General features: G+C 43.6%; 1 protein-coding gene across 1 annotated transcript in view; it reads right to left on the bottom strand.

Annotated features, from left to right (window-relative positions):
* LOC102462394 (uncharacterized) overlaps positions 1 to 26,159 on the bottom strand; it is a 37,793-nt gene extending 11,634 nt beyond the window's left edge. Inside the window, exons 1-11 of the mRNA XM_006136236.2 lie at positions 25,615 to 26,159; positions 22,895 to 22,934; positions 17,405 to 17,486; positions 16,635 to 16,741; positions 14,273 to 14,331; positions 12,605 to 12,715; positions 9,707 to 9,837; positions 8,692 to 8,816; positions 5,850 to 5,955; positions 4,035 to 4,233; positions 876 to 902 (exon numbers count right to left, since the gene is read on the bottom strand). Of these exons, the coding sequence (XP_006136298.2) occupies positions 876 to 902; positions 4,035 to 4,233; positions 5,850 to 5,955; positions 8,692 to 8,816; positions 9,707 to 9,837; positions 12,605 to 12,715; positions 14,273 to 14,331; positions 16,635 to 16,741; positions 17,405 to 17,486; positions 22,895 to 22,934; positions 25,615 to 26,044 (1,417 nt within the window). The 5' untranslated portion in view covers positions 26,045 to 26,159. The remainder of the gene's footprint in view (positions 1 to 875; positions 903 to 4,034; positions 4,234 to 5,849; positions 5,956 to 8,691; positions 8,817 to 9,706; positions 9,838 to 12,604; positions 12,716 to 14,272; positions 14,332 to 16,634; positions 16,742 to 17,404; positions 17,487 to 22,894; positions 22,935 to 25,614) is intronic.
* Between the last annotated feature and the right edge of the window lie 1,309 nt (positions 26,160 to 27,468).

Raw genomic sequence — 27,468 nt, 5'->3', positions numbered from 1 at the left:
CTAGAGTAAAATGTAACACTTGCAAAATTCATCCCTCTAGAACAGTTGCTATTGTTGAAAGTATTGATAATTAAAGGAGGGTGCATGACACACTAATAATTACTGTAGAACCAAAAAATTAAGGGTATTTATACATTACACTTTTCAGTCCAATTACATTACTGGAAGCTTCTACTATAACTAAAGTCACTCCTTCCCCCCTCACAACTTCAATCTAGATGGAACCAGAATTGCAATTGACAACTGCAATATGCAGGAGGTTGGAATTTGTACTCTGCTTTACTAGAGGTAATTTCCCTAGATCCAAGTTTATTAAAAGTAGGGTATATTCGATAGCAAGAACCACCCATTTGGCAATACTGTTTACACTGAGATGAGCATAAGATGAGAAACTCCCATCAGATTCTGAAGCTCCTCAAAGTTTGGGGATTGTTCTACTCTACCGTACATCAAGGAAAAGATGACTTCTTCTGAAAATGGCCATTCTTACCCCCTTGTTCTCACAATCTCTGAAATCTTTCATAAAGCACTTCCATTTGGTAGAGGACTCATTATGTGAGATCCCATGAAAGCACAAGGTAGTAAAATTTTGGAAACCCTAGGCAGCTTTCATGATGCCCCCTGCCAACTAAGCTCTCACTTTCAGGACTGTTCCAAAATAAAATGACTGTTGGATCACTTTTTAAAGAGCTAAATAAGCTTAAAGAGCTGAACAGCTGAAGGTGTCAGATTGCACTGCTTATGTTAGCCTAAATCTGACTGACCTCAAGTTAAGACACATAGTCAATTCATACTATACTTTAAACACTCAGATAGGACTGTTTATATATACTATTCAGACTCACTACCACTGTTAAAACAAATTAATAGTTTACCTGGAATGGGACCTGGTGGCGGCAAGCCTATGGAAATAAACAAAAAAGAAATCAACATCCTTTGGTTACTGCAGGCTAATTAACCTGGTTTAGTAGTATCCTCTTCAAGAAGTTTGTGTGAGGCCAGGTATATTTCAGCAAACAGAATATATAGTAAAAAATTATTCACCTCTGCCCCCTTTAGCTATCACAGAAATAAGGCAGAAAAGACCAGGGAGGCCATTATTTCATCCACCACTCAGCTAATGCAGTAATATTTATTCTGGATCTTCAGAAAGGGGAGCCAGCAAAGAGAAAGCAGTACTAATGTGAAATGCTCTTGTTGACCTCTTCCAATCAGGAGACTAGCTGCTGCACAAAGGATGAGGTAAAGTCCAAAGCATGACTTTCATTTCAGCATTCCAGCCCACCAATGGTCAAGGCATTGATTACTATGCAAGGTCTAGGCTTCAGTGGAAGAGGCATAGCCTTCTTTGTAGTAAATGGAAAAGGGTTTTTCAGATTTCTGCTGATATTCCAAGTATTTAGGTAGAGAAAAGAAACAATAGGACATTGTCCACAACCTAGACAGTCAGCAGGCAAACCGCCCATGAATGATCAAACCACCTTGGTTTTGCCTCCACGTTTTTCTACCAGGCTGATCCAAAACTCCCCTTGGTATCAATGACAGATAAATATGTGAAATCTCCAGAGTCTATTCAATTTCTGTAAGGAAGCACAAGCTTGGTACACTGAGGGATATTGACTGCTTGTCAGAAGCCCATGGGAGGCTCCTTATCTGCACGTACATTTACATGATTGTATTGAAAGTGAAAAATAATACGGGCAGAATGCTAATATATGCTCGCTCAGAAATTTATGCAAGTAATATCCCACAGTAACATGAGGTATAATACACATGTAGAAGGGATATGAACCCTCAGACTTCAAGGCACAAGTTAACCACCACCCAACTTTAGAAAGAAAAACAAAGCAACTTCCTCTGAGGATATCCCATAATGGATAATTCTGGAATAATCTAACCTTCCTCTGAAGTATTTGTCAGGCAGGATCTTGGACTAGGTAACCCACAGGTCAGATTCAATAGGGCAATCTTATGTTCCTACCTTCCTTCAAATATTAATAGAAATTGCTACTCTATTTGTCCATGTAAAATGCCAAGCACCATGGCATTTAAGTGATATCAGTGACAAACAAAACAAGAAACACAACAAATAGTCTAGTAGCACCTTAAAGACGAACAAAAGAAGTAGATATCATGAGCTTTCGTGGGCAAAACCCACTTCTTCAGATGATTGTAGTATAAGTTGTCCAGATCCAAGAATAAATGGGGGAGGGGAGGGCAGGAAAAAGGGGAATGGAGGAAGAAAAAGACAGTGAGTAGATAGCCTCTTGTAACTATTTGCACTGTTAAGAACCATTAGCACCTACATTGTTTGGTTGTTTAAGTCATTAAAAGGTGAAAGTGTGTGAGCCATACTATATCCCAGTTCAGAAAATTAGCATAAGAATTAAACTTGTGAATGAAGTTAAGTTCCAATCCTTCTCAGCGTATTTAACTTGTAGAATTTGTCTGAAACAAAACAGCGATTTGGGAGATCCATTAGTGAGTGTCCAGGAAGATTAAAGTGTTTTCCAACAGGTTCCTGTGTGTTGCCTTTTCGGATATCTGTTATGTCTATTAATTCATTCCCATAGAGATTGGGAATATACATTGCAGTGGGGCATTGCTGGCATTTGACAGCACAGATCACATTAGTGGATGTGCAGTTCAATGAGCCTTTGATTTGGTGGCTGATGTCATTGGGTCCAGTGATGAAATCGCTAGTATAGATGTGTGCGCGGAGTTGGCACGGAAGCTGATTTCAGGGGTGGGTTGCTGGATGATTATCAGGTGTATTGAATGTTTACTGGAAAGAATTAGTTTGAGGCTAGGGGGTTGTCTGTAAGCGAGAATTGGCCTTTTCCCCAAGGCCTGTGACAGTAAGAGGTCATTTTCTAGGATAGGCTGTAGATTGTTGTTAATGCATTGGAGGGGTTTATGTTGTGGACTGTAGGTGATAAGTGGAATTCTGTTGTTTTCTCTTCTGGACCTGTCTTGAAGTAGTTCATATCTGGGTACTTTTTTTGGCTCTGTTGATCTATTTTTTCACTTCACCGGGTGGGTATTTCAGTTTTAAGAACACTATATATAGATCCCGTAGGTGTTAGTCTCTATCTGGGGGATTGGAGCAAATCTGGTTGTATTTTAGGGCTTGGCTATATACAATAGATTGAGAAATGTGTCTGAGATGGAAGCTAGAGGCATGAAGGTAAGCGTAGCGGTCAGTAGGTTTCCCATATAGGGTGGTGGAAATTTGTCCATCATTTAATAATACTGTAGTGTCAAGGAAGTGGTTTTCTTGTGTGGACTGATGCAGGCTCAGGTTATTGGTGGGGAAGTTGTTGAAATCCCCGTGAAATTCTTCAAGGGTTTCTTTCTTGTGAGTCCAGATGATGAAGTCATCAATGTAATATAAGCAGACTAAGGGAATTAGGGGAAAAGAGCTGAGAAAATGTTGTTCAAGGTCAGCCATAAAGATGTTGGCATATTGTGGTGTCATGTGGGTGCCCATGGCCGTGCTGCTGACTTGGAAGATATAAATTGTCTCCAAATTGGAAGTAGCTGTGGGTGAGGACAAGTCGCAGAGCTCTGTAACCAGGTGTGCAGTGCTGTCATTGGGGATGGTGTTCCTGATGGCCTGTAATCCGTCTTCATGTGTAATATTTGTGTAAAGAGCTTCTACATCCATGGTGGCCAGGAGGGTATTTTCAGGCAGATTACTGATGTTACGTAGTTTCCTCAGTAAGTCGGTGGTGTCTCAAAGTAGCACTTAGAGCCATTCAAGAGGAATGAGGGAATATGTATGCAAAAGGCTGGAGAAGTACACGTGTGAGAGGAGGAGAGAATTAGAGAGCTTCCCCATGTTCCCAACTGTCTGAGTTACAGTTCGAGCTAGCTGAATCTCAGTGATCTGATACATAGCTGCTCAAATATCCCTTAATGTTTCTCAATTATTCTAAAGATTCCTTTTTGCTTTCCCCAAGCCTCAGGTATCTAAACTTAGCACACCCAGAGAAAGCTGGGCAATCAAGATTGCTCTGTATTCAAATACCTACCTGGAGGATGCAGGGGAGGTGGGACAGAAGTAACTGGAGGGGGAGGGTGGAGGAAGTGTGGTGGAGGTGGCCCAGCAATTGGGGGAGGTGGAGGACCTGCTGGTGGTGCAAACGGCTGTTGCTGAGGTGGTTGCTGGGGCTGTGATGGTTGTTGGGGCTGCTGTGGGGGTTGTGGCTTATTTCCATGATCTCCAAGAACCTTAAAAAAAAAAAAACAGGAAAAAAAAAAAGACGACAGTATTTTACCCCATGGCACCTTCAGTCAGTGCATTCCAGCCAGCATCGCAGGGAGGGGGAAGTCAAGGACAATCTCAGCCTTTCAGACACTACTGGGGAAAGGTCACAAGCTCAGCATGCAAGAAAATGCTCTGGCAACACACATCTACTCTAGCATGAACATCGGCAAGTAGTAAAATCCAAGCTAGATACAAATCTACTTCTACGAAAGATACCCTTCCCCAAGGGATGCGCAGCATTATGACAGAATGGGTCACTTGCATGCCTCTAATAATAGCCTTAGGACTAACCAAAAACCAGATCCAGAGAGGGGCTGGGCTCAGCCACTCTTGAGATCAGGCCCCACACATTGCAGCCCTCAAAATAAGAGCAGCCCCATTCAAGTGGTGATATGCTAACTCTCAAAACATATATTTTTATTCCAAAAGTTGTTTTTGAAGTACATCCAATTTCCTTTCTTCATAAATTCAGAAAGGGGTCAGATTCTGCGCCTAGTTACATCAGTATAAATCTACCATCAAAATTAACAGAGCACAGCTGGAGTCACACCAGTCTAACTGGCAAGAGAATTCGGCATTTTACATTCACCTTGCCACTATTTTAAGTCTCAGTATACAGCATAGCTCAAAATGATTACGATATGCATATACCAGCGCTCATTAAGGAGAAGAATACATAATTTACTAAGCAGATTTAGCCTTGATACACCACTGGGGCCTACCCTTAGTAAAAGGTTTGTTTGCACTTTACCAACATTGTTACTTTATAAAAGGATTTGGGGGAAGCCATACACACTAATTTTTTGGGGGTTGGAGGGAAGAGTTAAAAAATAATTATTCTGGTCAGAAGGTTCTCTCTAAAAACCCCTAGCTTCTGCAGGCTGAGCATCCAAGCAGATTATGGGCATCAGGTTTTATACTGGGGAGGACACCACTAAAGTCACTGTAGTTTCACTGAAGTGATATCAGAACAGGTCCACAGTTTTTAACCTGATTTTTTTTTTGTGTGGCCCCCATACAACAATAGCAGGGTAATGTATGGGAATGGAAAGGGGAAATAACCCGACTAGTTTTACTGTCCAACATGAGAAAAAAGTAAAATGACAGCAATTGACAGCGAAAGTAAACTGGACTGTAACAAATCTTTCAGGTTTAATAGTTCTCTGTGCAGAGATGGCAGCTCACTAGTAATAACGGTAAGGCTTTACAAAAAAAAAAAAATCTATGAACTTCAGTTAATACTTTGGTGAATACCATGGGAGTGAGGAGCTTGCTGTCCACTTCCTGCTCAAGAAACTGAAGGTCCACTGAAGTGGGGAGGATATAGGGGAGGAATAAGGAAAATATTAGCAGTGTAGGGCTGATGATACCATTGAGTTCTGATTCCACCCACAATGGGGCCGAGGGGGATGGACAACAGCATGTGCACGTTACAACTGGTGCTTTACTTAGCAATTTTGATAGTGTTCCTTTAAATCAAAACCCCATGTTTTGTAGAAAGAGACAGTCAGGAAAGTGCAGACAATTGCTCAAAGTGCATGGGATATCAAATGTTTGAAGACAGCTTGAAGCTGTTTACCTGAATGGGATTTTCCTCAGAGGCGTGTTTATCGCGGCGTCTTCCTTCTACCCGCCTAATAGTGCCTGCCTGTCCACCAATCACATCAATTGTCCCACCCAGCTTCCTGGTACAAAGTAGATATATCTTCTCAGGTTCAGCACAGAAATTAGAAGTAACAGTTTTTCTTTCTCCCCTCCCCCACCAACAGAGAGCACGCTCTCATGCTGGGAGACTGAAAACAAAAAGGCCAAGTACATCTTTTCCATTCAGGGAAAATCACTCCAGGCAGAGCTCAAACTGACAGAGAAACACAGAACAAGGGTTGGGAATCCTTTACTGTATGTGCAGAACTTGAATTCTGGCTGCAGGAAGTATATTAAGTCTACTTAGACACCACTTATTGCCTGATCCTGAGACATGAAGAATATTCTACCAGCTCTGAAGGAGGAGGGAGATGTTGAGCATCTCTTAGGTTCAGACTCTGAAAGCAGTCACTCCCCTGCACTTCAAACAGACTGCTCAGGTAAGTACAGGTTGCAGGATCAGGTCCAATGCACTTGTGGCCAGATCTAGTAGGGATGTAGTTTGCTCGGTGTTTGAGGCTGTCAGACCAGAAACTGCCCAAAATTTGCACTATTTTATGCTGGATTCAGGCTAACATCATGGACCATGAATTTAAAATAGATACTTTCATTACAATTCTGACTGTTGGACACATTGACTGTCTATCTGTGGGGCCTAGTTCTCCTCCCAAAGAAGTCAGTGAGTTTTACCATTGTCTTCAATGGGAGCAAGACTGGGAACTCTATTAACATAGGGTATTTGCATATAAACAGGGGATCAGATTCTGCTGTTGGTTACTCTAATTAGATCAGAATCAGTCCAGGATCTTTGTTTCTCAAGGATTTGGATCTTCCTGTGGTTTATTCAGTATCGTATAGAGGGGACAGCTATTTCCACAGCTGTGATGTCACAAGTAGAGGATTTGGGGGATGCAGAAGAAGCAAGAGGAGCTGAAGGGATTTTTAGGAATCAAAGATCCTAGGTGTATGTAAATATTCTCAATAATAAAGATCCAGGGACAAGGCAGTTGGGACTGGAGAGAGAAAATAGTTCTCTGCGCAGAGATGGCAGCTCATGAAGGGCCTGATCCTTTAAGATGCAGAGTCTCCCTCCTCCCAAAGGCTGTGAATTTGCCATGACTTGTGACAGTACCTGATGTTAGGACATAAACCTGGGTCCGTGTCATCCTGGCTAGCCCCTTACTGATAAACCATCTTGTTAGTCTTTAAAGTGCTGCATAGTCCTGTTTTTTGTTTCAGCCCCTTATTGAGTGGAACTCCACCAGGAAATCTCAGTCTGCTTCTACTGGAAAGCCACGTGAGCTTTTAATTAACTGCTGAAGTTATTAAAAAGAGTTTATAGCATTTTAAATCAACAATAAAGGACACACCACCAAATAATGCTGGCACAAATGAGTGACAGAAGGGCCAGAGCTGAACAGAAAGCTAGTGAGATTTACTGCCCTTACTATTTCTGCTTTTGTTGAAAACAAGACTAAACACAAACTGACTGTTGAGGTACAGTAGCACAACACAGCCAATTTAATGACATGTATCCTAGTGCCAACAAAGAGATGTGCTGTGGCCATAAAACCACAGGTACTTAAGCACTCTAGGTAAATCTCTAGCTAAAGCCAATATTGATTCCATGCTAAATGTGTCAGGGCTAGCATGTGGTGTGTGTTTTATTAATAATAATAATTATTATTATTATTAAAGAAAAAGGGAACTTTACAAAGCCCACTAAGGAAAGAAAAGTTTTCATTAGAGTAGGAGCAGATTGGGTTGGCACTCACTTTGGGAAAGAATAGCATCACATGCAAGAGCCGAAAGTAAAACTGATCAATCTGATTTCTCTTGGGAATGCATGAAATGCAAAAAAAAGTAAATTAACTGTTTAGGCAGAAAGAAGTATGCTGTAACTTTAAAGTTCTTTTAGTATGAATAATTCAGTGCTAACTTCTGAGATCCTCTCTTCTCATTCTACTCAAAGCCTCCACTGAAAAGAGACAGATACAGGACTAGTTTCTAGGTATGATCAGCTGAGTATGCAAAACATGGATTTTTAAAATAAGAAAAAAATCTGCTTTGTTTTCATGTAACCAAAAGTTTCCCCAAAGGTCCTTATAAAAAAAATCATATCCATACTGTCAGGAAGATGACATGTCCAGTACATGTTTCCTATTAAAATTACTAAAAGCCATTTTACTTTGAGTAGGCTTTGAACCATCGACACTCAAGAGAAAACATAACATACCAACATCCAACTGCCAGTATATGTAAATCATACTAGCTGCAGAGTAGGCAGTTCAGCAACCAAGTGGCTTCTTGACAGTTACCTAGGCCTGAGCCAGCCCTGGATAAAGATAATGGAATGACTCATTGACTTCAACAGCAGATGGACCAGGCTCTGGAAGAACCAGCAATCCAACAAGCTGAAGGTCCATAGCAGGAAGACCTTCTTGTCTTAGGCCCATTCTCTGCAAAGCTTCCCTTTGCAAGGGTGACCACCAGGCCTAACCATCCACACGGTGTAACAGTGGGGATACTAACAGTATAGGGAAATGGAGATGGCAGGGGGAATTCCAAAACTAGATAACTGTCGTTGATGGGGTGTGATAGCTATTGAATTACAGAGCAGCACCCAATATAGTTTAAAAAGTCAATGTCTTGTTTGGGGTTTGTAAGAGACTCACACAAAAGAAATAGTAGGATCCCACTTGCCCCATTATTTAACAAAAAAAAAATTGCACATTACAACAGAGAACCTCCATTATAGTTTTCATATACTCCCTTACCTATTAGGTGGAGGCCCTGCCTTCATGCGCCCTCCCACCAGAGTCACAAAATCAGTTTTGAATTCTGTTTTGATAATATTGTTCTCTGGTTCTTTCTCTGCATTTCCTGTCCTTCCTTGCTGAACCTAAGGAATACAAAGAAAGACATCTCTGTCATTGGTTACCAGCTGACATGTGTCATGATGGTCTGCTCTTGGTAGGAGAATGAGGTTCGAGTGAGGAACAGAGCAGAACATACATCTGTAATGATCAAGTGGATAAGGTTCACGCAAAATAAAGCTCCAATCTTCAGCCAATCTCATGTGTCTGGAAAAACCATTCAGCTTGCATTCTTGGCCTATGGTCCCTCATTTTTAATTCCTAAAAGAAGCCCTAAGATACACCTCACCTGACTCTGTTCCTGTTTTTCCGGTCCTTAATTCAGGAAATTGGATATGGAGGCTTTTGCCTTTACCTCACCCATGTAAATCCTTCCAAAATGACCAAAAGCTAATACCATCTAAGGACCATTTGGTGGTCAAAGTGAAATACATGGTGGCTATGGTTGACAGGAGCCCACACCACAAGAAGTGGCTACACAGCTGGGGAAATGTTGACAGATATGCCAAGGAAACAACGCTCCTCATACCATAGTTACTTCCTCAGGTCAGAGTCCACTTCTCATCAACACTAAATTCACACATGATCCTCTCAGCTGAGGGCTTTGGCAGTGCTGGTCAACCTTGAAGGCACTGTCTTTTGGGAATACACCCAAGTCTCCCTATACTAGGGGATTTTTCTTTTTGCAATCTCCATGCTTGCTATAGTGTTTCATTCAATCATACAAGGGAACAATTTATTAGCAGGAGGAAGTTAAAAATGAAATCTCCACTAAAAAAACCTTTATGTCCATTATTCTTGACATCTTGCCTCAGTTAATATTTCAGGATCACATTTTAAAATCAGCTTCCATTTTTAAACTTGCACAAAAGGAGCAGGCCTGTGTGGCACACACACTGGGTAACAGGTTACTTACTGTGATCTTATTCTCGCTGCTGATAGGTGGAGAGGGGTCCAGTCCAAGCTGAAGTCGTCGCTGCTTTTCACAATAAGCTTTCCATGTTTCTTCATTGAACCCATAATTAAAGTAATCTGAAAGATCAGCACCTGCAAATGAGGCCACAAATCAAGAGAAACTCTGGGAGAACACATTTGCACTCTCAAATTGCTCCTTAAGTACCTGGCATTTCCTACAGAGAATTAGACATGCAGATGTTCTTCACTTTCCATTCTGAATTTTGTGTAGTATTGGTGCGAGGGTTCCAAAGTCATCGTGTTTTGCCTCAGAGGTGGTAGGGGACAAAATATGAAATGTTCTGGGACTATTTGGATACAAGGTTCAACCCAAATGCAGGAAATCGTAAGAGAAATAACTGCTGTGAATTCATAGACTGTTCTTCATTGATTCAATTTTACAAGTTTCTCCTGTAATTCTATGGAGGAGGAGTTTAGTGCTAATGAAAACTAACTGTATCTGTGGCAGAGAATTTTTTCACTTTTAGCTCTGCCAATGCTTTTCTATTCTGACCCTTTGCTATTCCAATTAGAGATTCTCTACACGCTGCTCAATGCATCAAGTTGTGCTAAACTGCAAGTGACCTTTATAATAGAGCTAAAACCATAGACACTATTTGTTTGGTTGTGATCCCAGCAAGCATTTAAACTGCAGTCTCTCAAAGTGCATTAACGTGCTATGACATTTGTGATAATTTAAGGATTCTGTCCACATGACTGGTCAATTTTATGAAATTATACCAAGGCATAACTCCGCAGCAGTGCAATACATAAGCACCCTTTAGCATTGTTAAAAGTCCCTCAACATTACCATTAAAAAGGTATTTCTAGCTTGACTAATTGTAAGACAACGAAACCTACTTTAAAACCCCAAGTTTCAGCTAACACTATCTAGCCATAATGTCAAGACTGACTTTCTTATACCCTCTTGGAAGTCACTTTTCCTGCTGTACTGCCTTGGCATATGAAGTCCACCAATTTAGGCTTAGCAACATGAAATTTACACATCAGCTTCATTGGCTGAGATTTTGCTCCTTCATTCATACTCTGATGGTGTGAAACTTCCCCTCCCCTCCACAGTGTAAGGAGAGACCATCTTGCTGACTGGTCTTATTGTCTACGATAGTCCAAAAGGCTGCCTGAGGAGATGCTACTGAAGTATCACAAAGAATTACCTACTGTGAATAACAGAATATGGGCTGAGCTTCTGCTTTAATTTTACCTTAATTCATACTTCAAATAATATTTTATTATGACTACACGGATCATTCCTGGTCCAGAGATGATTCAGCAGGACAGTAATGATCCCCATGCTCGTATCTCTGAACTTTACTGGTATCACTGCTCTAATTTTGTTCTTTCCTAACTTCTTCTCTTCCTAGTTTCTCTTTCAATTCGTAGTCAAATACCCTGCAGGAGAAAAGGATAGGTTTTCTATTTACATCTACACCAACACCCATTCATCCAAGTACTCAATACCTTGAAAAAGTAAAACAGTGATTTGAATTTTCTATTATGTCCCCTAGAGCCTTTCATTTCAGGTGGGTGAGACGTATCAAACATGTCTCATACACAGTCTTCCAAATACACTAACAAAACAGCAGAATCCTGTTTTTGAAGGAAAAGTAAAATATTAGCTCACCCTATTATATGAAGGAGCAACTGAGTGGATTTTATGCCTAAACTTAGTAGATTTTCATGCCAATTTTGCACAGCTGCTGTAATAAGTGTTTGGATCTCTTTAGCTTTTAGTTATTTTTGTATGAAACACCTGAAAAATAGAAAGACTTCACTTCAAGCATTTTATAATTTGTACATAAGAGCCACTTTCATGTAGAAAACTCCCCAATATAAAACCCAATAGAAACAGGGAAGATAAAAGAAGCTTCCTATATTGTAATTTAGCATGTTACATAATTTTTATCTAAAAAGTCTCAACTGTCTACAAAAGGCAAGTATCATTATCCTCATGAGACAGAACAAAACTGAGGCATAGAAAGTAAGTCACTCGGGGTGTCTCATCTAGTGGCAGACTCCGGAGCAGAACCCACCTTCTGAAGACTTTTGCCTTGTTACACAGAGGCAGGAAACAATCAATGTTTCCCCGCTAATGCATACATCAGATTATGTATCAAAAAAGCCATCAAACCAACCCAGTAAGGAAAATAATCTCACATCAGAGATGCTCTTCTCAAAACCTGAGTGTGATTGCTTTCCTTCATGATATATAAGGATTTTGCCCCCAACTCCTACTGACAACAGAAATTATGTAGTTGAGTGCTAACTTGCTAGGAACTAACTAACTATCTATCCCCATGCTCCTTCATGTACCTGGGATTTTCCAACTGAGGTCCTGATATGCTTAAGTAGTGCCAATGACAAAGCTGCACAGGGAGCATTTTTGAATTCAGCTGTCATGTGCTAAAGCATGCCGACTGCTATGCATCAATAGGACACCACCTCTTACTTGCAGCCAAATCCTGATCCCACTGAAGTCAATGACAAGAAGTCATCTGACTTCAGGATTTTGCCAAATGCTATTATCACTCCGATAGCAGTATCTGTTCAAGGAAACAGATGTAACTATAAAGACCAGCTACTTTTATTTTGGAAAATAAGATAAATAAAAAACAAGTCTAACCTAATTTCTTCTAATCACTACGGAAATTGACAGATGGCTCAATAACTCCAGCTAGCATCACTAACTGCTCAGAACAGGAGTCAGAGGCTAAGCATTAAGAGTTGTTCAGATTTCCCACTCCATCTCCCTTGACAGCAACACTTTGACAAACTATGTATCAAAAGCAAAATGAAACAGAACTGCAGAAAATATTTACCACAAGAAACTTTGAGGCCCCACCTGGTTTCCTCCACGGTTTGTCTTCAAATGAATCTAAATCCACTTCTATTACAGGTAATCCATTTATATTTCCTGTGGCATCTAGATCAATACCTTTGGGCTGCAACTTGGCTGTGAAGAGAGAGAAACTGTTAAGGCCTTTAATGCAAAGCTCCTAATCCACCAATTTGAGGAGCTATTTTAAACCGAATAATTTGCTATTATCTGCTATGAATTTAACATCAACTCTGCATCTACTTATGTAATCAGATCTAGCTTTTTAGTAAAACACAACTTTCATTGACTTGAGAATAGGTGGCCATGGTACTACAGCTACTAAACCTGGAGAGCTAGAAGGTGAGGGGATAAGAGAGAGACCTCCAAAGTAACAGCAGTATAGATTAACAGAATTTAGCTCAGATTATAAACAAACAAAACCCACAGCATTCTTGACTTCAAGATCATTCAGTACAATTCCTCCCCTCCGTCCCGCTCTCCTCAACAGAGCAGTAGGTCTATTTTAATGTTGCTTTGGGGCTTCATTTTTACAATAGGTCAACAATTCACCGAAGCCAACGTGAGTCCCTGGTGCTCAGCACCTTGAAAAAAGAAAAAGGCTTTAGAGGCAACTACATCTCCTCAGTTCTCCTCAACTAGAGGGAAGATAATCACCAAAATGGACTGGAAAAGGGAATAGGGATTGCATAAAGATAGTTTCCCTTTCTATCCCTCTTTTCCTTTCTGTACGGGAGAGGACCTATTCTAGAGATTATTTCAACCCATCATATGTTGTAAAATACAAACAGAATGAAGTACTGAGGGCTGATTCCAGCCAACTGATTAGTAAATGGTCAAGGGCCAGATTCTTCTGCCCTTCCCCCGGTGATTAATCTTTTACATTGCAAGTAGCCCCATGATCTCAGTAAGCCTACTCAGAGTGAGGCAATGCTCAGCAAAACCAAGGACCTGGCTGCCACTACAGGGGAAGGTCAAATTAAGATAGTCAATTGCAGCTACACGATTAACACAGCTGGAGTTGCATATCTTAAACTGAGTTTCTACACAATCCATACAGAGGGAGGCCAATGGAGCAAATGATGCCACTGGATTCCCTTACTCCTCACGGGAGCAGGAGTACTGGTGCCGACGGGGGTGCCCTCTGAGTTTGATTTAGCAGGTCTTCACTAGGCCACTTATATCCAACCCCAGAAGATCGAACATGGCAGCGTCAATCTTCCACATAACACAGACATGGCCCAAGGTGGTAAAACCCAGCTCCAACGATTAATTCTCCACCACCACCCTATACTGAACAGATGCCGTGTTACATAGAAGTTACTGATGTTTTAAACTGAAAATGAAAAAACAGACCATTACAACCTCATTGCTTGGCATTTCCAGGTGATTACGAGCTGGTTGACCCTTCAACACATGTTGGGCCATCAATTCTCCCCAGTCAGCCACTCATTTTTAAGAAACTCCCTGCACAACATTCACTCTTGCTTTAATTTAATACTCTAATCTCATTCAAAAGAGAGAAAGCAGTATTTTCAGCTGGCCCATTCATGCCAGAAACTTCAGCAAGTAGCATGCACAAGTGTTTAAAAAAAAAAAAATAAAAAAAAAAAAAAAAAAAAAAAAAAAACACACACCCCACAACCACCTAAAATACAGATGGTAAAATAATACCTGAAGAGGATGTTCCATAGCCTCTACCTGTTTTTAAGTTTAGATTCATTGGGGTCCCCCTAGATAGAAAAGAATGAAAGTAGATTTAGATCAGTATTTCATTATGTAAGTTGGATTCATGGTTGTACATTCCAGCCTCAATATACCCCAGCAGACTGGAACAACATAAAGATCTGCTTCAAGCAACAACATCCTTTGCTTTATCTCAAGCTTCTTTGTGATTTACATTATAAAGACTCCCTTACTTTAAAAATTAGATTGCACTATTCATGTAAAGCTACTGATGGTGGAGAGAGGGTATATGGAAATGAATATTCAGCGTTATTCAGTTAAGCAACAGCACACTAGGGATGTGAATGTGTACCTGAGAACACGGTCAACCAATGAGCCTCCCTTCACCCCCTTTCCAGTATGTAACTGCTGAAAAATTCATTGGTTATACATTTACACAAATAACCACATTTTAACATCCCTAAGGCACACAAGATTGTCTGGACTCAGAAGCAGAACCTGAAGATTTCCCAATGTCAATATGCACCACCCTACCAGAGAATGTGACTGACCATGAATTATGATATAGTTGGGTAATAGGGGGAAAGAGTTGTAGCAGCAAGTCTGCACTGAATATCCAAAAGAAAAGGAGCAGTCTGGTTCACAATGAAAAAGCCAGACTCCAAAAAAGGATGTTTTGAAAAATCTAATCATTGAATGAATCTAATCATTGAATGAATGAATGGGGCTCTGCTCTTTTGGATGATCAATTACATCCAAAACTAAGGATGTTAAGAGGTGGTAATTTGCTAATTGTGTAGCTGATAGAATTTTTAATCGACTACACAATTAACCAAGAAGGGAAAAAAAAGTGCTCAGTCCCGCCTCACGCTGGGTCCAGGAGTTACCACCGCTGCAGCTGTGTAGTTAAAATGTAGTAGGAACTGGGTGCAGGCAGCTCCGCTCCTACTACATTTAAACTGCAGAGCTGCAGCAGAGGTAGGTCTTGGACCCAGTGTGAGCTAGACCGCCTTCCCAACTGGAGCAGCCCCGTCCATGATGGCAGTCTCTGCCCACAGCCAGCTTGGGCTGCTGCAGACAGGGGCTCCTGCCAGAGTAGCCTCTGCCTGCAACAAGCCTAGGCCTGCTGCCAGCAGAGGCTGCTTCAGCCAGGCAGCACCATGAAGACGGGGGAGCCAGCTTAAAAGCTTTTTCTCCCCCACCAAGCACCAGCTCCCCCACCCCTTGCTGCCTCTGATACCGAGGCAGCAAGGGGGAGGGAGGAAAATGCACGTAGTTGACTTGACTAACCGATAAGCTTAAGTTTATTGGTTAGTTGACTATTCACTCACAACCCTATCCAAAATCCTTCCTCAAAAAGCAGAGGGGAGTTATCCTGGCAACAAAGGATTACACTATGCTACAATGAACAGGTAAAAGGTTTACCTAAGACTATGGCTGTTAGCAGCAACCAGAAGTGCTGCTCCCTTATTTCCATAGCTAAGCATTATTGAGACTCAGGGTATGTCTACACTGCATTCCTCTTTCAAGAGAGGGATGCAAATGCAGCTGAGTGAAATTGCAAATGAAGTGTGGATTTGAATTTCCCGCACTTCATTTGCATCATTGCGCCGGGCGCTATTTTGAAATGCCCTATTTTGAACAAAGAAACGCTGTCTAGATGCAGTAATTTTGAAAGAAAAACCCTTCTTTCGAAATTACCCTTCCTCCTTATAAAATGAGGTTTAAGGGTAATGTCGAAAGAAGTGTTTTCTTTCAAAATAACCGCATCTAGAGAGCGTTTCTTTGTTTGAAATAGGGTATTTCGAAATACCGCCTAGACGCGATTATGCAAATGAAGTGTGGGAAATTCAAATCTGCGCTTCATTTGCAATTTTGCTCAGCTGCATTCCTCTCTTGAAAGAGGAATGCAGTGTAGACATTCCCTCAGATTCTTAACCATCTCAGTGACAGGTGGCTGATTTGCAAATTTGGCCTTACCATACCTCAGCTGAGATGAACTGGACAGATGAAACCATTAATAAATTCAGGACATCCATTCAATTCATCCTACTATTTAGTTTTATTCTTCGTTTTAATTCAGCAAAACTGAAGAATTAAATATTAAGAGCTTGCTCTACTTCCTACCACCTATTTCAGTCAAATCCTCCACCAATATTATTCATTCAGCATCACAACAGTTGACACAGGAAGTAGTAGCCTAATTTTATAGATGTGTCACCCAGCAACTCAATACCAGAAATAAGCATTAGCTATTAAGCTTACTGCCTCCTAAAATGGCAACATTAACTGCTTCCCCCCCAACCAACAGTGATAAGGAAGTTGATTATTAAATCAAACAAATACATACATGTATGATGGTGCTCCTGTTTTAATGTTGCCAATCGTAACTTTCACATCATCATCATCACTGTCGCTATCACTGTCATCTTCATCATCTTCACCACTAGGAGGGACCTAACAGTGAAACAGACACATGGGGGACTCTGATACTTATACCCAAGAAATTCAGTTGGATGAGAACAAGCCTTAAAAGCTCAAACTAAAAGAAGTTAGGAAGAATGATTCTGCTACAAAGACATCCTTTTTCACTAGGTTAATCAAGAATAAATTTTACACAAATATTTTTCACCTTTCATCCAAGGATGTTGGAATTATTTTTCAACTTTAACTCCCACTGCAGTCTTGTGGGGTTGCCTGGGAGTGTAACTGCGGGCCAGTTTTTCACATTCAGGCAAATGCTTAATCACATGCTAAACACATGCCTATCTCTAACCAACTTCAGTAGGGGGTGCTATCCTGAATCAGGGCCAGAGAATAAGGTACAGAGGATTTGAAAGGCTCAAAATCAGTAATCCCAGGAGTCAATGGCTGAGTCAGAGGTATAGACCATAGCAATTTCAACACCTAGTACTCAGATCACAGGAGTTTTAGATAGAAAAGCTACATACTGTAATTAGCACTCAGAATTGCTAATTAAACAGTTGTTACGGTATAGATACAATAAGTTAAACATAGTTGACTCTCTAATCCAACTGTGTTATACACCAATAATTTTAAGCAGTGAATATGCACTGCACAATAGCAGCCACATTTAGTAGATGTAGCTTTAACACATACTTGTGACATCTCTCGGTCTTCACTGGTAACAGGCTGGCCCTCCTGAGGAGCATCTTGCAAAGGATGAGACGATTCTACATGTCTACCAAATATAACAGACCAATATAAATTCACTTGCCTCACAGAGCTCATATTTCCAAAGTGTCCATTAGTACACATCAAGGTAACATTCTGATTATAGTTTTACCAAGAAAAAAAAACACACATTTAATTCTGGTGACTGGTAGCAGAGTAGTTAGCCCAAATTCATCAATAAAAATAACACCTGCTGAGACTGGAAATCAATTTAGAGCTCCTCAAGAATGCCAGATGGGCAGCCTTGCACACAAACACACATTTATCCACATATCAGCAAAGGCACTTGCAGCAGCTCTGAAAGATTCTCAGTGTGCCTCAACCCCAATCTAAATGAGCTACTTCTAATGGCAATAAAGTGTCTCAGTCTCCATGTTCCATTCAATCCTTGACCTTTCCTTGGCCTGAGATTGACCACAAGGATGCTAGCAACACAGGCATTTTTAAGTGATGAAGACACCTCCCCAGTAGGAATTAAATTAAAATCAAGTGATTCCCTTTCTACAAACCACCACACATTAACAACATTCAGTTACTAGGAAATTGGGCTGAATTTTAACCAATCACCTAGAGATGAAAGGAGGGGTAATAATCCCACAGACCATGACATTTTCTGATTCATAGCAGATTAATCGTAATGTCCATTGTTGCACATTCAGATTTATTCTGTTAACTAAAGATTGTGTAGCAAATGTTAGTATTGCATATTGATTTATTCAAGCAAGCCAGTCACGTCAACAACAAAAAAAAAAATCACATGAACCTGATCAATTATGGAACTAAAATCGGGAGGCATGTTTAACCATGGAACTGGAAGAGTCATTTTTAAATTCTAATTACAGAATTCTTTCTTAAAAAGTTAATGTAACAGAGGACTTAGCGGACCAAATATGTCAACACTTAGTTCTGAGCAAAACTTATTATTGGGAGTACAGGCAGTCCCCGGGTTACATGGATCCGACTTACATCGGATCCCTACTTACAAACGGGGTGAGGCAACCCCGCACTAGCTGCTTCCCCCCAGCAGACCAGGGAGACGCGAAGCTAACTGAATTCTATTAGCTGTACAATCATGTTGGAGGACTGGTAGTGGAAAGCAGGGATGTGCAGCAAGGTTAATGGTGATGCTCATCGGTTCCAGTTAACCTGTGGCAGCTAGAGTAGCTCCCTGCCTACTGTGGGTAGGGGGCTACTCCAGCCTTGTGAGGCTCCACTGTGGACAGGGACTGCTCTGGATGTTTAGTAATGTCCCATCCATGGTGGGCCTAGACATGTCGCAGGCAAGGGCTGCTCTGGGTGTCCAGAGCTGCATCTGTCCGTGGAAGGGCTGGGGGTGGAGGCACAGCAGGGGCTGCCCCAGCCCAACTGGGCTGTTGCACTGCCTCCCTTAATTGGTTAACCAGTCAAACTTCACATTTAACCAGTTAACCAATTAAGCAGGATTTTACATTTCTAGAGGAAAGTCCCACAAAAATAATTGCAGTAATCAAGACAAGATTCAACAAAACTATGAACAAAGAAGTCAGCAGCTGCCCTAGTAAATATAAATACCAATATGGCAAAATTCCTGAGGTGGTAGCAAAAGCACTTAAATTACAAAAATTAGTCTACCAGGCTTGAAATGGAAGATGAGACTCCACAACAGCACCAAGGTCATGGACATTAAGCCATTGTGCAAAGATAAAGAGAAGTACCACTGGAAGAAGTTGCCACAGATGGTTCCCTGATAGCATTCTATCTACCAAATCAAAAGCAATTAATAGCATTGACCTCTGAAACCACAGAATTTTCTCAATATCAAAAATCACTGAACAGTTAGCACTGAATAAAGGACAAGCAACAAATGTTACCTTCAGCTTCAAATCACACGAAGTATCTGTGAATGCGTATTACAATTCATAAACTGAAAATTCAAATAGCCATCCTTTCCTACAGTTTTAAGAAGAGAGAACAAAACCACTCTGTCAGGACCACTGTTATCACTTATGTTGGTAAGAGTCCTATATATTTTATTTCTACCTCCTGAATACCAATATACCCCTTTGCACTAGGGATGTTAAATTGCAATTAATCAGCTAACCGAGTAGTTGATGGAATTTCCATCTACTACTCAATTAGTCAATAAGAGTGGGGGTGCTCGTTCCCCCCGCTGCAGCTCTGCAGTTTAAATGTAGTAGGAGCCGGGGGCACAGCGTTCTGGCTCCTTCTACATTTAAACTGCACAACTGCAGGAGGGGTGGCTGCCGGGGTGCAGTGTGAGCCACAATTAAGGAGTCCCAGCTCATGCCAGCCCCAGAAGCTAACCCTGCTGCGCCTCTGCTTTTTAAATGTAGTAATTGCTGCTTGGCTCTTACTACATTTAAAATGCAGAGGTGCAGCCTGGGACACCAGTGCAAGCTAGGACTGCATTCAAAAGGCAGAGCCATAGAACCATTATGCTGCATGAGACAGTGATGGGTAGGGGGAGCGGCTTATAAGTCAGCTCTTGCTGCCTTCCGGATGCCTCTGATAGAGGCGCAGCAGAGGGAAGGGGGAATGAGAGTAGTTGACTCGAGTACCCGATAAAGTAGACTACTCTTTTACATCCTTCTTCATGCCAGTGAAAACGGCCCCTTTTACAGTACTGTTATAACTTCACAAAATCTTCTGCATCAAGGAACGTCAAGAAATACTGAAGACAATGTAGCGTATGTTGAATATATTTACACTGAGGCTACGTCTAGACAACATGGCTCCGTCGACGGAGCCACGTAAAATAGTTTATTCGGCATAGTCAAAGAAGTGGGGATTTAAATAATCCCCACTTCATTAAAATAAAAATGGCTGCCACGCTGTGCTGACAATCAGCTGATCCAGCACAGCACGGCAGTCTAGAGGAGGCATACCAGAGCGGTCGACAAAAGCTTCCTTTGTCAACCATGCTGAATCTAGACTGCCGCGCTGTGCTGGATCGGCTGATCGTCAGCACAGCATGGCGGCCATTTTTATTTTAATGAAGCAGGGTTATTATATTATTTAAATCCCCGTTTCTTTGACTAGGCCGAATAAACTATTTTACATGGCTCTGTCGACAGAGCCATGTAGTCTAGACGTAGCCTTAGATTGTAAGATTTGTGGGGGAGGGGCCTATTTGGGGTGTGTGGACAGTTGTTGGTGCAACAGAACCCTGATCATGCTAAGGGTCTCTAGGGCTATGTCTACACTGCAGAGTCCAGGGAACGCGTCTGCTCTTCCGAAATTGAGTTCAGAAGAACGGATGCGCTTTTTTGGCATCCCTGTAAACCTCGTTTTATGAGGAAGAAGGGATGTTCTGAAAAAGTTTTTTTTTTCCTGACATTTGGCCCAATGTAGACAGGCCAAATGTTGGAAAAATCTGTTCTGAAAAAAGAAAAAGCTACGCAAATTGCGGTTCGCAATTGCTACATGTGACTGCAAGATACTGGCTTATCCTCAGTCTATGCAGGAGCAAGTTGGGGATAGTGTGTCTGGCTGTGGGGCAAGGGTGCAGAAGCAGGATGAAGGTGCAGCGTCTCAGCAAGGGGGAGTGTTTGAAGGGGGAGGGTTGTGGGGTCAGGGCATGAGGGGGTAAGGGACACTTGTTTTCATGCCTCACGCTGCTTGCTCCCAGGCATGGCCTCCCTCTGCTACCATTGGCCAGATTCCGGCCAATGGGAGCAAGGGGAAGATCTTTGGGAAGCGCATCCATTCATTGCAGTTTCCCCAACAAGGGAGCAGGGGAGGGAGTGACAGCATGAGGAGTCGTTTCTAGTTCTGCTTCTTCCCCACTAGCCAGATCCAGAGGGGAAATTTGGGGCATTCTTCCCTTCTCTCCCTCAGAAAGCTGGCACTGGCACTTCAGTCTTGCAGGGGGCAGGGAGGGGACTGTGTTGCTGGAGCGCCAGCACAGGCTCCCTGCTGTTAGGGAAGCGAAGGGTCCAGCAGAGAGGTTGGCACCCCTTCTTTCCCAGACCTTCCTTGATCCAGAAAGCTTATTCATCCTGGACCAGTTGGTGGACCTCGGGAGACATAGGTTGTTGACTCCTGGTCTATAGTTTGCTTCTGTGTGTTAATATTGGTTGAATGAGGATATTTGTTCTAAAGAGGATAATATTCGTTATGGTTCCAAAGTTCAGCAAACACTGAGCTAAATTTACTGAGTTGATAAACACCTGGTACTCCAGTTTCTGGCAGCTGCTCAACAATCCTTAAGTTCTTATAATATACAGGTTGGACCTCCCTGATTCAGCTCCCTAGGGACCAGACTGGTTCAGGATGAATATGTTTTCTGGATCAGGGAAGGAAGGGGTGCCAACCTCTCTGCTGGACTCTTCTCCCCAGCTACCTGCCATTACTGTGTCAACCCACTGGGGCGCTCAGAGCCCTGCCAGCTATCAGCTCTGCAGCTCCCCTCCTCCCAGCCCTGCTGGCTGTGGGCTCAGTGACCCCTCCACCTCTGATGGGCCTGCAAACTGCAGCTGGTAGGGCCAGGAAAGTTCTGCTACCCCCACCGGCTTCCCAGCTTGGCCGACTGCAGGCTCTGGTGCTCTGCCAGCCAGCTCTCCCCACCAGCTGCTGGCAACCTCTGTGCCGGAGACTAGGAATGTAATAGTGTAGTCAACTAACCAATTAGCAAAAGCTTATTGGTTAATGCTACAGACTACACACACATTTCCCCCTCCCTTGTCAGTAAATTTTTTAGCAGGCTGCTCGGCAGCCCAGCTCAGTCCTGGCTTGTGCGGGGTTCGGGCCCAACCCCCACCACAGCTCTGCCTTTAAAGCATATTAGGTGCCAAGCAGGCAGGCCGCCCAGCCCAGCTCAGTCCTGGCTTGTACTGGGTCTGGGACCTACCCCTGCTGCGGCTCTTCATTAGGAGCCAGACGGGCAGGCAGCCCGGCTCAGTTCTGGCTTGGCCAAGTCCGGGAGCTCAGACCCTCCTCAGGAGAGGGGCTGCTGCCACCCCGTGCTGTGCTGCTGTCTCTGTATCAGAGGCAGCAGTGCAGGGCAAAGGACAGCCAGTCTGCAAAGGGAACTGTTTTTGAAACAGGCTCTCCTTGTGGACTAACTCCCGCCTGGCACCCCACAGAGGCAGCAGTGTGGAGTGGCAGGGGGCTCCTTAGGAGTGGGACCAAGCACACTGGCTGCTGGCTGCCGGCCCCACCCCCAGGGACTACAGAATAGTCAAGTAACCGATAAGAATTCATAAGGTTAATCGACTATTCAATTAACCAATATTTAACAGCCCTACTAGGGACCAGAAAGTCCTGGCCACAGAGGTTCAACCTGTATATACACATACAAAAACATTTAAACGCAGGAAACTAAACTTAGGGTATCTAAGTATTGCAAGCCTGATGCTAAGAAAAAGCTTCCTCCACCAGATACAGTTAATGTGAGTGAATAATTTATGGACTTACCCAGCAATTGGTCCATCTTCTTGTTTACCGGTAGTGTCATCTGCAAATATTATAAAAACAAGATATTAAATCAAAAACCAAAAGATCAGAACTTAACACAGTCCAGGCCTTTTGAAAAAAAGCCTATCATATCTACATATTAGAGGATTTACCTCAAGTTGCTCACGTCCCTGTGGGATCTCAGGGCAGGGGCTAGTGCAGTATTTAGGGCAGGAAGTCGGGCATGCAGAGGGTCAAGGAGGGGTCAGGGCAGGGGGTTGGGAACTGTAGCGGGGCTCAGGGTCGGGAAGTGAGGGCTCCCTGGGGCCACAGTGATCATCCAGTGATGGCTCCTGGGGCTGTGCTACCCACTCAGGCTCCACCCCCCCATATCTAGCACTGTGGGACAAAGGAGGTGATGTTTGGCTTCCAGTTGTGTGGCATAGGAGCCTGCATGGGAGGTGGAGCAGGGTAAGGAGACAACCATGCCCAGCACCAGCACAGGAACCTTACCCATAGACAGTGGATGAAAAACCTCCCCCAGCAGGTCACTGTCTTACAGTTGTGCCCGGCCCCCGTGGTCATTCTGCAGTATAACTGTGCCTGCTAGCAGACTCTTGCCTTAGCATTTTATGAGGAAATAATCACATACCAGGCACATCCCATTTTTCTGGCACAACCAAACCCTGACCGTAATTGTAACTTAAAGCACAGGAAGCTGCATAGCAAATTTGGTGGTCCTCACTCTGTTTAAGAGTTCTTCAACAAACAGACTCACAGACGGATAGACACACAAACTCTCTCAAATATTCAGTAGATACTTAAGAGCTTTGCTTCCAAGCAAAGCTCAAGATGAAATAAAGCAATGAAAAATGGTCAAGTAATATTACACATCTGACAACTAATCAAATTTAAAAAGGGCTACTGAATGCCAGACCCCAGATTTTGCAACAGAATAAATAAAGACAACTATCAAGCCAGCTCTGTCAATCTTCACACACATTTTTTTGTATGAAAGAGAGAGACCAAGCTGGGTGGGAATGAGACCTCAAGTCAAAAAGTTGTTTTTTCTGTTGAAAAAAGATCAGAAAATATATTGACCTTGACCAAAAAGTGTAAGGGTTCATAATGGTCAGAAAGACACATGAAATGATAGATGCATTTAAAAATATGCCCAATAATTATTTCAATAATGCTCTGCCAGCAAGCGCAGGCTCTGACCTATGCAGCCCCCAAGAAGCAAATGGGTCCCTCTGCATCAATCCAGTCACAGAACCAGAGCCTAAATATTAATTTGTCTGAGATTTTTAAAGTTATTATGCATGCCAATGTCTTATTATTAGAGTTGTGATGCTTCATTTTCCATTACCCCAGTACTGTTAAAAAGTGATCATGAGCCAAACAATGCTACACTGTATTAATCAAAGACTGACAGAAATTAATGAAAGGGAGAAAATTCTGATGGAAGGCCAACTCACACCCTACCTCACTCAGTTGAGGTAGTGGATTCAGACTTACTATTATTTATAAAGTACTACATGTATGCATGGCCCTTTGCAAACAACTGAAAGTAACAAGTTTCTACTCTGAAGGAGTTCACAGTCTGGAACAGACATAATCCCATAATTTAAAGAATGACAGTAGTATCACATTCAATGGCTAGAACAAAGTTACAGGAAGTACATATCTGTGTTTTCACACATACAGAAAATCCACAGGAACCCCACTATACAAGTTTAAATTTGTGTTGGACTCCAGTCATACCATGGAGTCTATAGAAAAAAACAAAACTGATTAGACAGGTTAAATAGACCAATATCAAATGAAAGATTCTTGTCTATCAGCAGTGCCGTAACCTATGATCTCTATTCCACTCCTGGCATAAAAATCTTGCCATAGTCTGGGGAATCTAGTATGAGACAATCATAGGGCATGCACTAGGTTGGGTATGGAGAAGCTTCTATATAAACCTAAAAATCCATTAGTCAACACCATCACCACCCCAGGAGCAGAAAGGGATGTGAGGGGAATAGAGTTGCCCAAAAGCTTGGGGGAGGGGGAGAAGCATAATCTTGTTTGTGCCGGTATTTTAATCCTACTTTGTCTTCTGAGTAAAGAGGGCTTTTATAGGTTATATCTACACAGCTTTACAAATTTAGGCTTATGGACTCGAGTGTTTCCAAGCCTGCACTTGAGCATCTACACTGCATTGTTAAGCTTGCCTTTAAAATGGCTTAGTCTACACTGCCAATTGAATGGCAAAACTTTTGCTGTCCACAGATGAAAACCTCCCCTGCAAGAAAAAGTTTTACCCGGGCAGGTTTCAGTGTGAACAGCTTCCTATGGGCAGGAGCCGACCATTCAAACCACAGTGGGCGGAAGTAGGGGGCGAGCGAACAGCTTTTACCCCGCCCGAGGTTTAGGGACACAGCTGTGTAGCGCAGACAAAGCCAACAGCTCGGACCCGCGTCTCACAGCTGCACTCACAAGTCCAGGCTGCACTTTACAGCCCTGGGGCCTGTGCCTTGAGCTGTGGCCTCGCTGCAAAACGACAGGGCCCTGGTCAGTCACCCACCCAGCAGGGCCCCGAGCGCTTGCTGGTCCCAGTCAGGCTGGCTCGCGTGAGCGGGCTGGGCCCAAAGCCCCGCCAGAGCCTGGTTAGGGGCAGCGCGCGCAGACCCCGCGCCCTGCCCGCTCGGGCGCAGCCCGCACCGCGCATCCCTCGGCGCCCGGGTACCTACCGCCGTACAGCCAGTGCTCCTCGTCCTCCTCCGCCTCCAGCGGCGCCGGGCCCGAGGCAGGGGGCTCCAGCTCGGTGGCCATGGCCGCCGCGCCCTGGCCCGGGGGGGATGCTCCGGCACTGGCCGGCCGGGAGAAGGGCGAGCGGCCGCCACAAGGCCGCGCCGCGCTCGGAGGGGACGCGCGGGCCTGGCGCGCCTCACGCAGGGGGCCGGGCCGCGCCGCCCCCCATCGCCCCGGTGCGTTCGGCGCAGTCCCAGCCCCACCGCCCGCACGCGCCGCTAACGGGCCGCCATCGCTCTTTCTCTGGAGGAGGATGGGAAAAAAAACGAAGTGCGCGCCGGGTCCTAGCGCCGGCCGGCCCCGCAGCTGGATCAACAAAAGGCGCTCGGCCTCCCCCCCGCGAGCGCGGCTCTTTCTGCTCCTGCGCATTCGCAGAGGGCGGCTAGCGGTCCCAAGGAGCAGGCGCAGCGATCCTGCACATGCGCAATGGGGGAAGCGAAGCCTCGGGGAAGCGCCTGTGCCCTCAGTGCTTCATTGGCGCGCCTTAGCTTTGCTGTGCTCTGGGCGCGTGCGGGGTGGGGCGGGGCTGGCTCCTTTCTCTCAGCCCAGGCGCTGCTGGGAGGGAGCTTGTGGCCGCCCAACCGCAGCTCAGGCTGAGAATGGGCAGTTCCCAGCTGGAACCACCCAAGCCCATTGTATACTGTTGGGGAGGGGGGCGTGTCTGACGTAGGCTCACAGGGCTGCCAAAAGAAATGGATCAGCCAGGGGGAAACAGGAATAGAAACGTGGTAAAACTGGGGGCCCATGGGAAGGGCGAGGACTATGCACAATATTTAAAAGACAGAGCTGAGCATCTGCAAAAAGTAAGGGAGGCAAAAACCAACCACACGGAAATATATAGTCTGGAGCTCACAAGCCATTATTGGAAGTAGGTGTTGTAGTAGCTTACTCGGGTAAGGATTATTGGATCAGGGTGGGGAACCTAAGGCCCGGCCCCCCCAGCTTGCCTAGATCCAGCCAGAGGCTCAGGGCTCCCCCTTCCATATTGTGAGGCCTATGCTGGTGGTCTAGCTTCTCTTCCCACTGCAGGGCTGGAACACACAAAACTACTAGCTTGCCCCCTCCCATGCCCCCAGGCTCTGGTGTGCTAAGGCAGTGTTTCTCAACCAGTGGTAGGAGTACCCTCAGGGGAACTCAAGAGAAGTCTGGGGTACTTCTGTGTTGTTTTCATCAATACAACTGAAATTTGGAGAAAACAGAATTTTTGTTTTAAGTTTTACAGCGCTTTATTATTTTTGTACTTTTTACACCCAAAAATTTGATTTCCTGGCTATGATTAAGTTGTTTAAACAAATGTGTTGTAATGGTAGAAAAGAAATTGTCTGAAAACTGTAGGTACTGGGGTACTTCTAATTTTTTTAAAGGGGTATTTTATTTAAAAAAAAGGTTGAGAAACACTGTGCTAAGGGAATGTAGGGAATGTCTTTCTCTTTCTCAGTTGGGGGCCTCATCAGTGAGGGGGTTTATTTTTTGTTTTTTCTTCTCACTTGTGTACATCTCCCAACTGATTTTTCTGTGGTCAACAGCCCCCCAACCCAAAAAAGGTTCCCACCACTGGATTGGATCTTGGAAGAGGATCCACACAGATGGATTCTTGTACCCATGTGGCACTCAGAAATTAATAGAGCCTCCAGGCATTGTTCCCTCTAATTTTTTCCATGCATGTGTAGAATACATTTCATTATGTGCACTGAGGTAGATGTGGGATGTGCACCACCAGTAGAAACACATGCTGCCAACTGTGGGGCAGCCATGGGTGTTCTGGAGCACCTGAATCTCTCTTTGGTGGCCAG

Source organism: Pelodiscus sinensis, chromosome 13 (assembly GCF_049634645.1).
Source record: "Pelodiscus sinensis isolate JC-2024 chromosome 13, ASM4963464v1, whole genome shotgun sequence".
Taxonomy (NCBI): domain Eukaryota; kingdom Metazoa; phylum Chordata; order Testudines; family Trionychidae; genus Pelodiscus; species Pelodiscus sinensis.
Note: the sequence above shows the minus strand (reverse complement) of the source record. Positions and strands in the feature narration are given on the sequence as shown.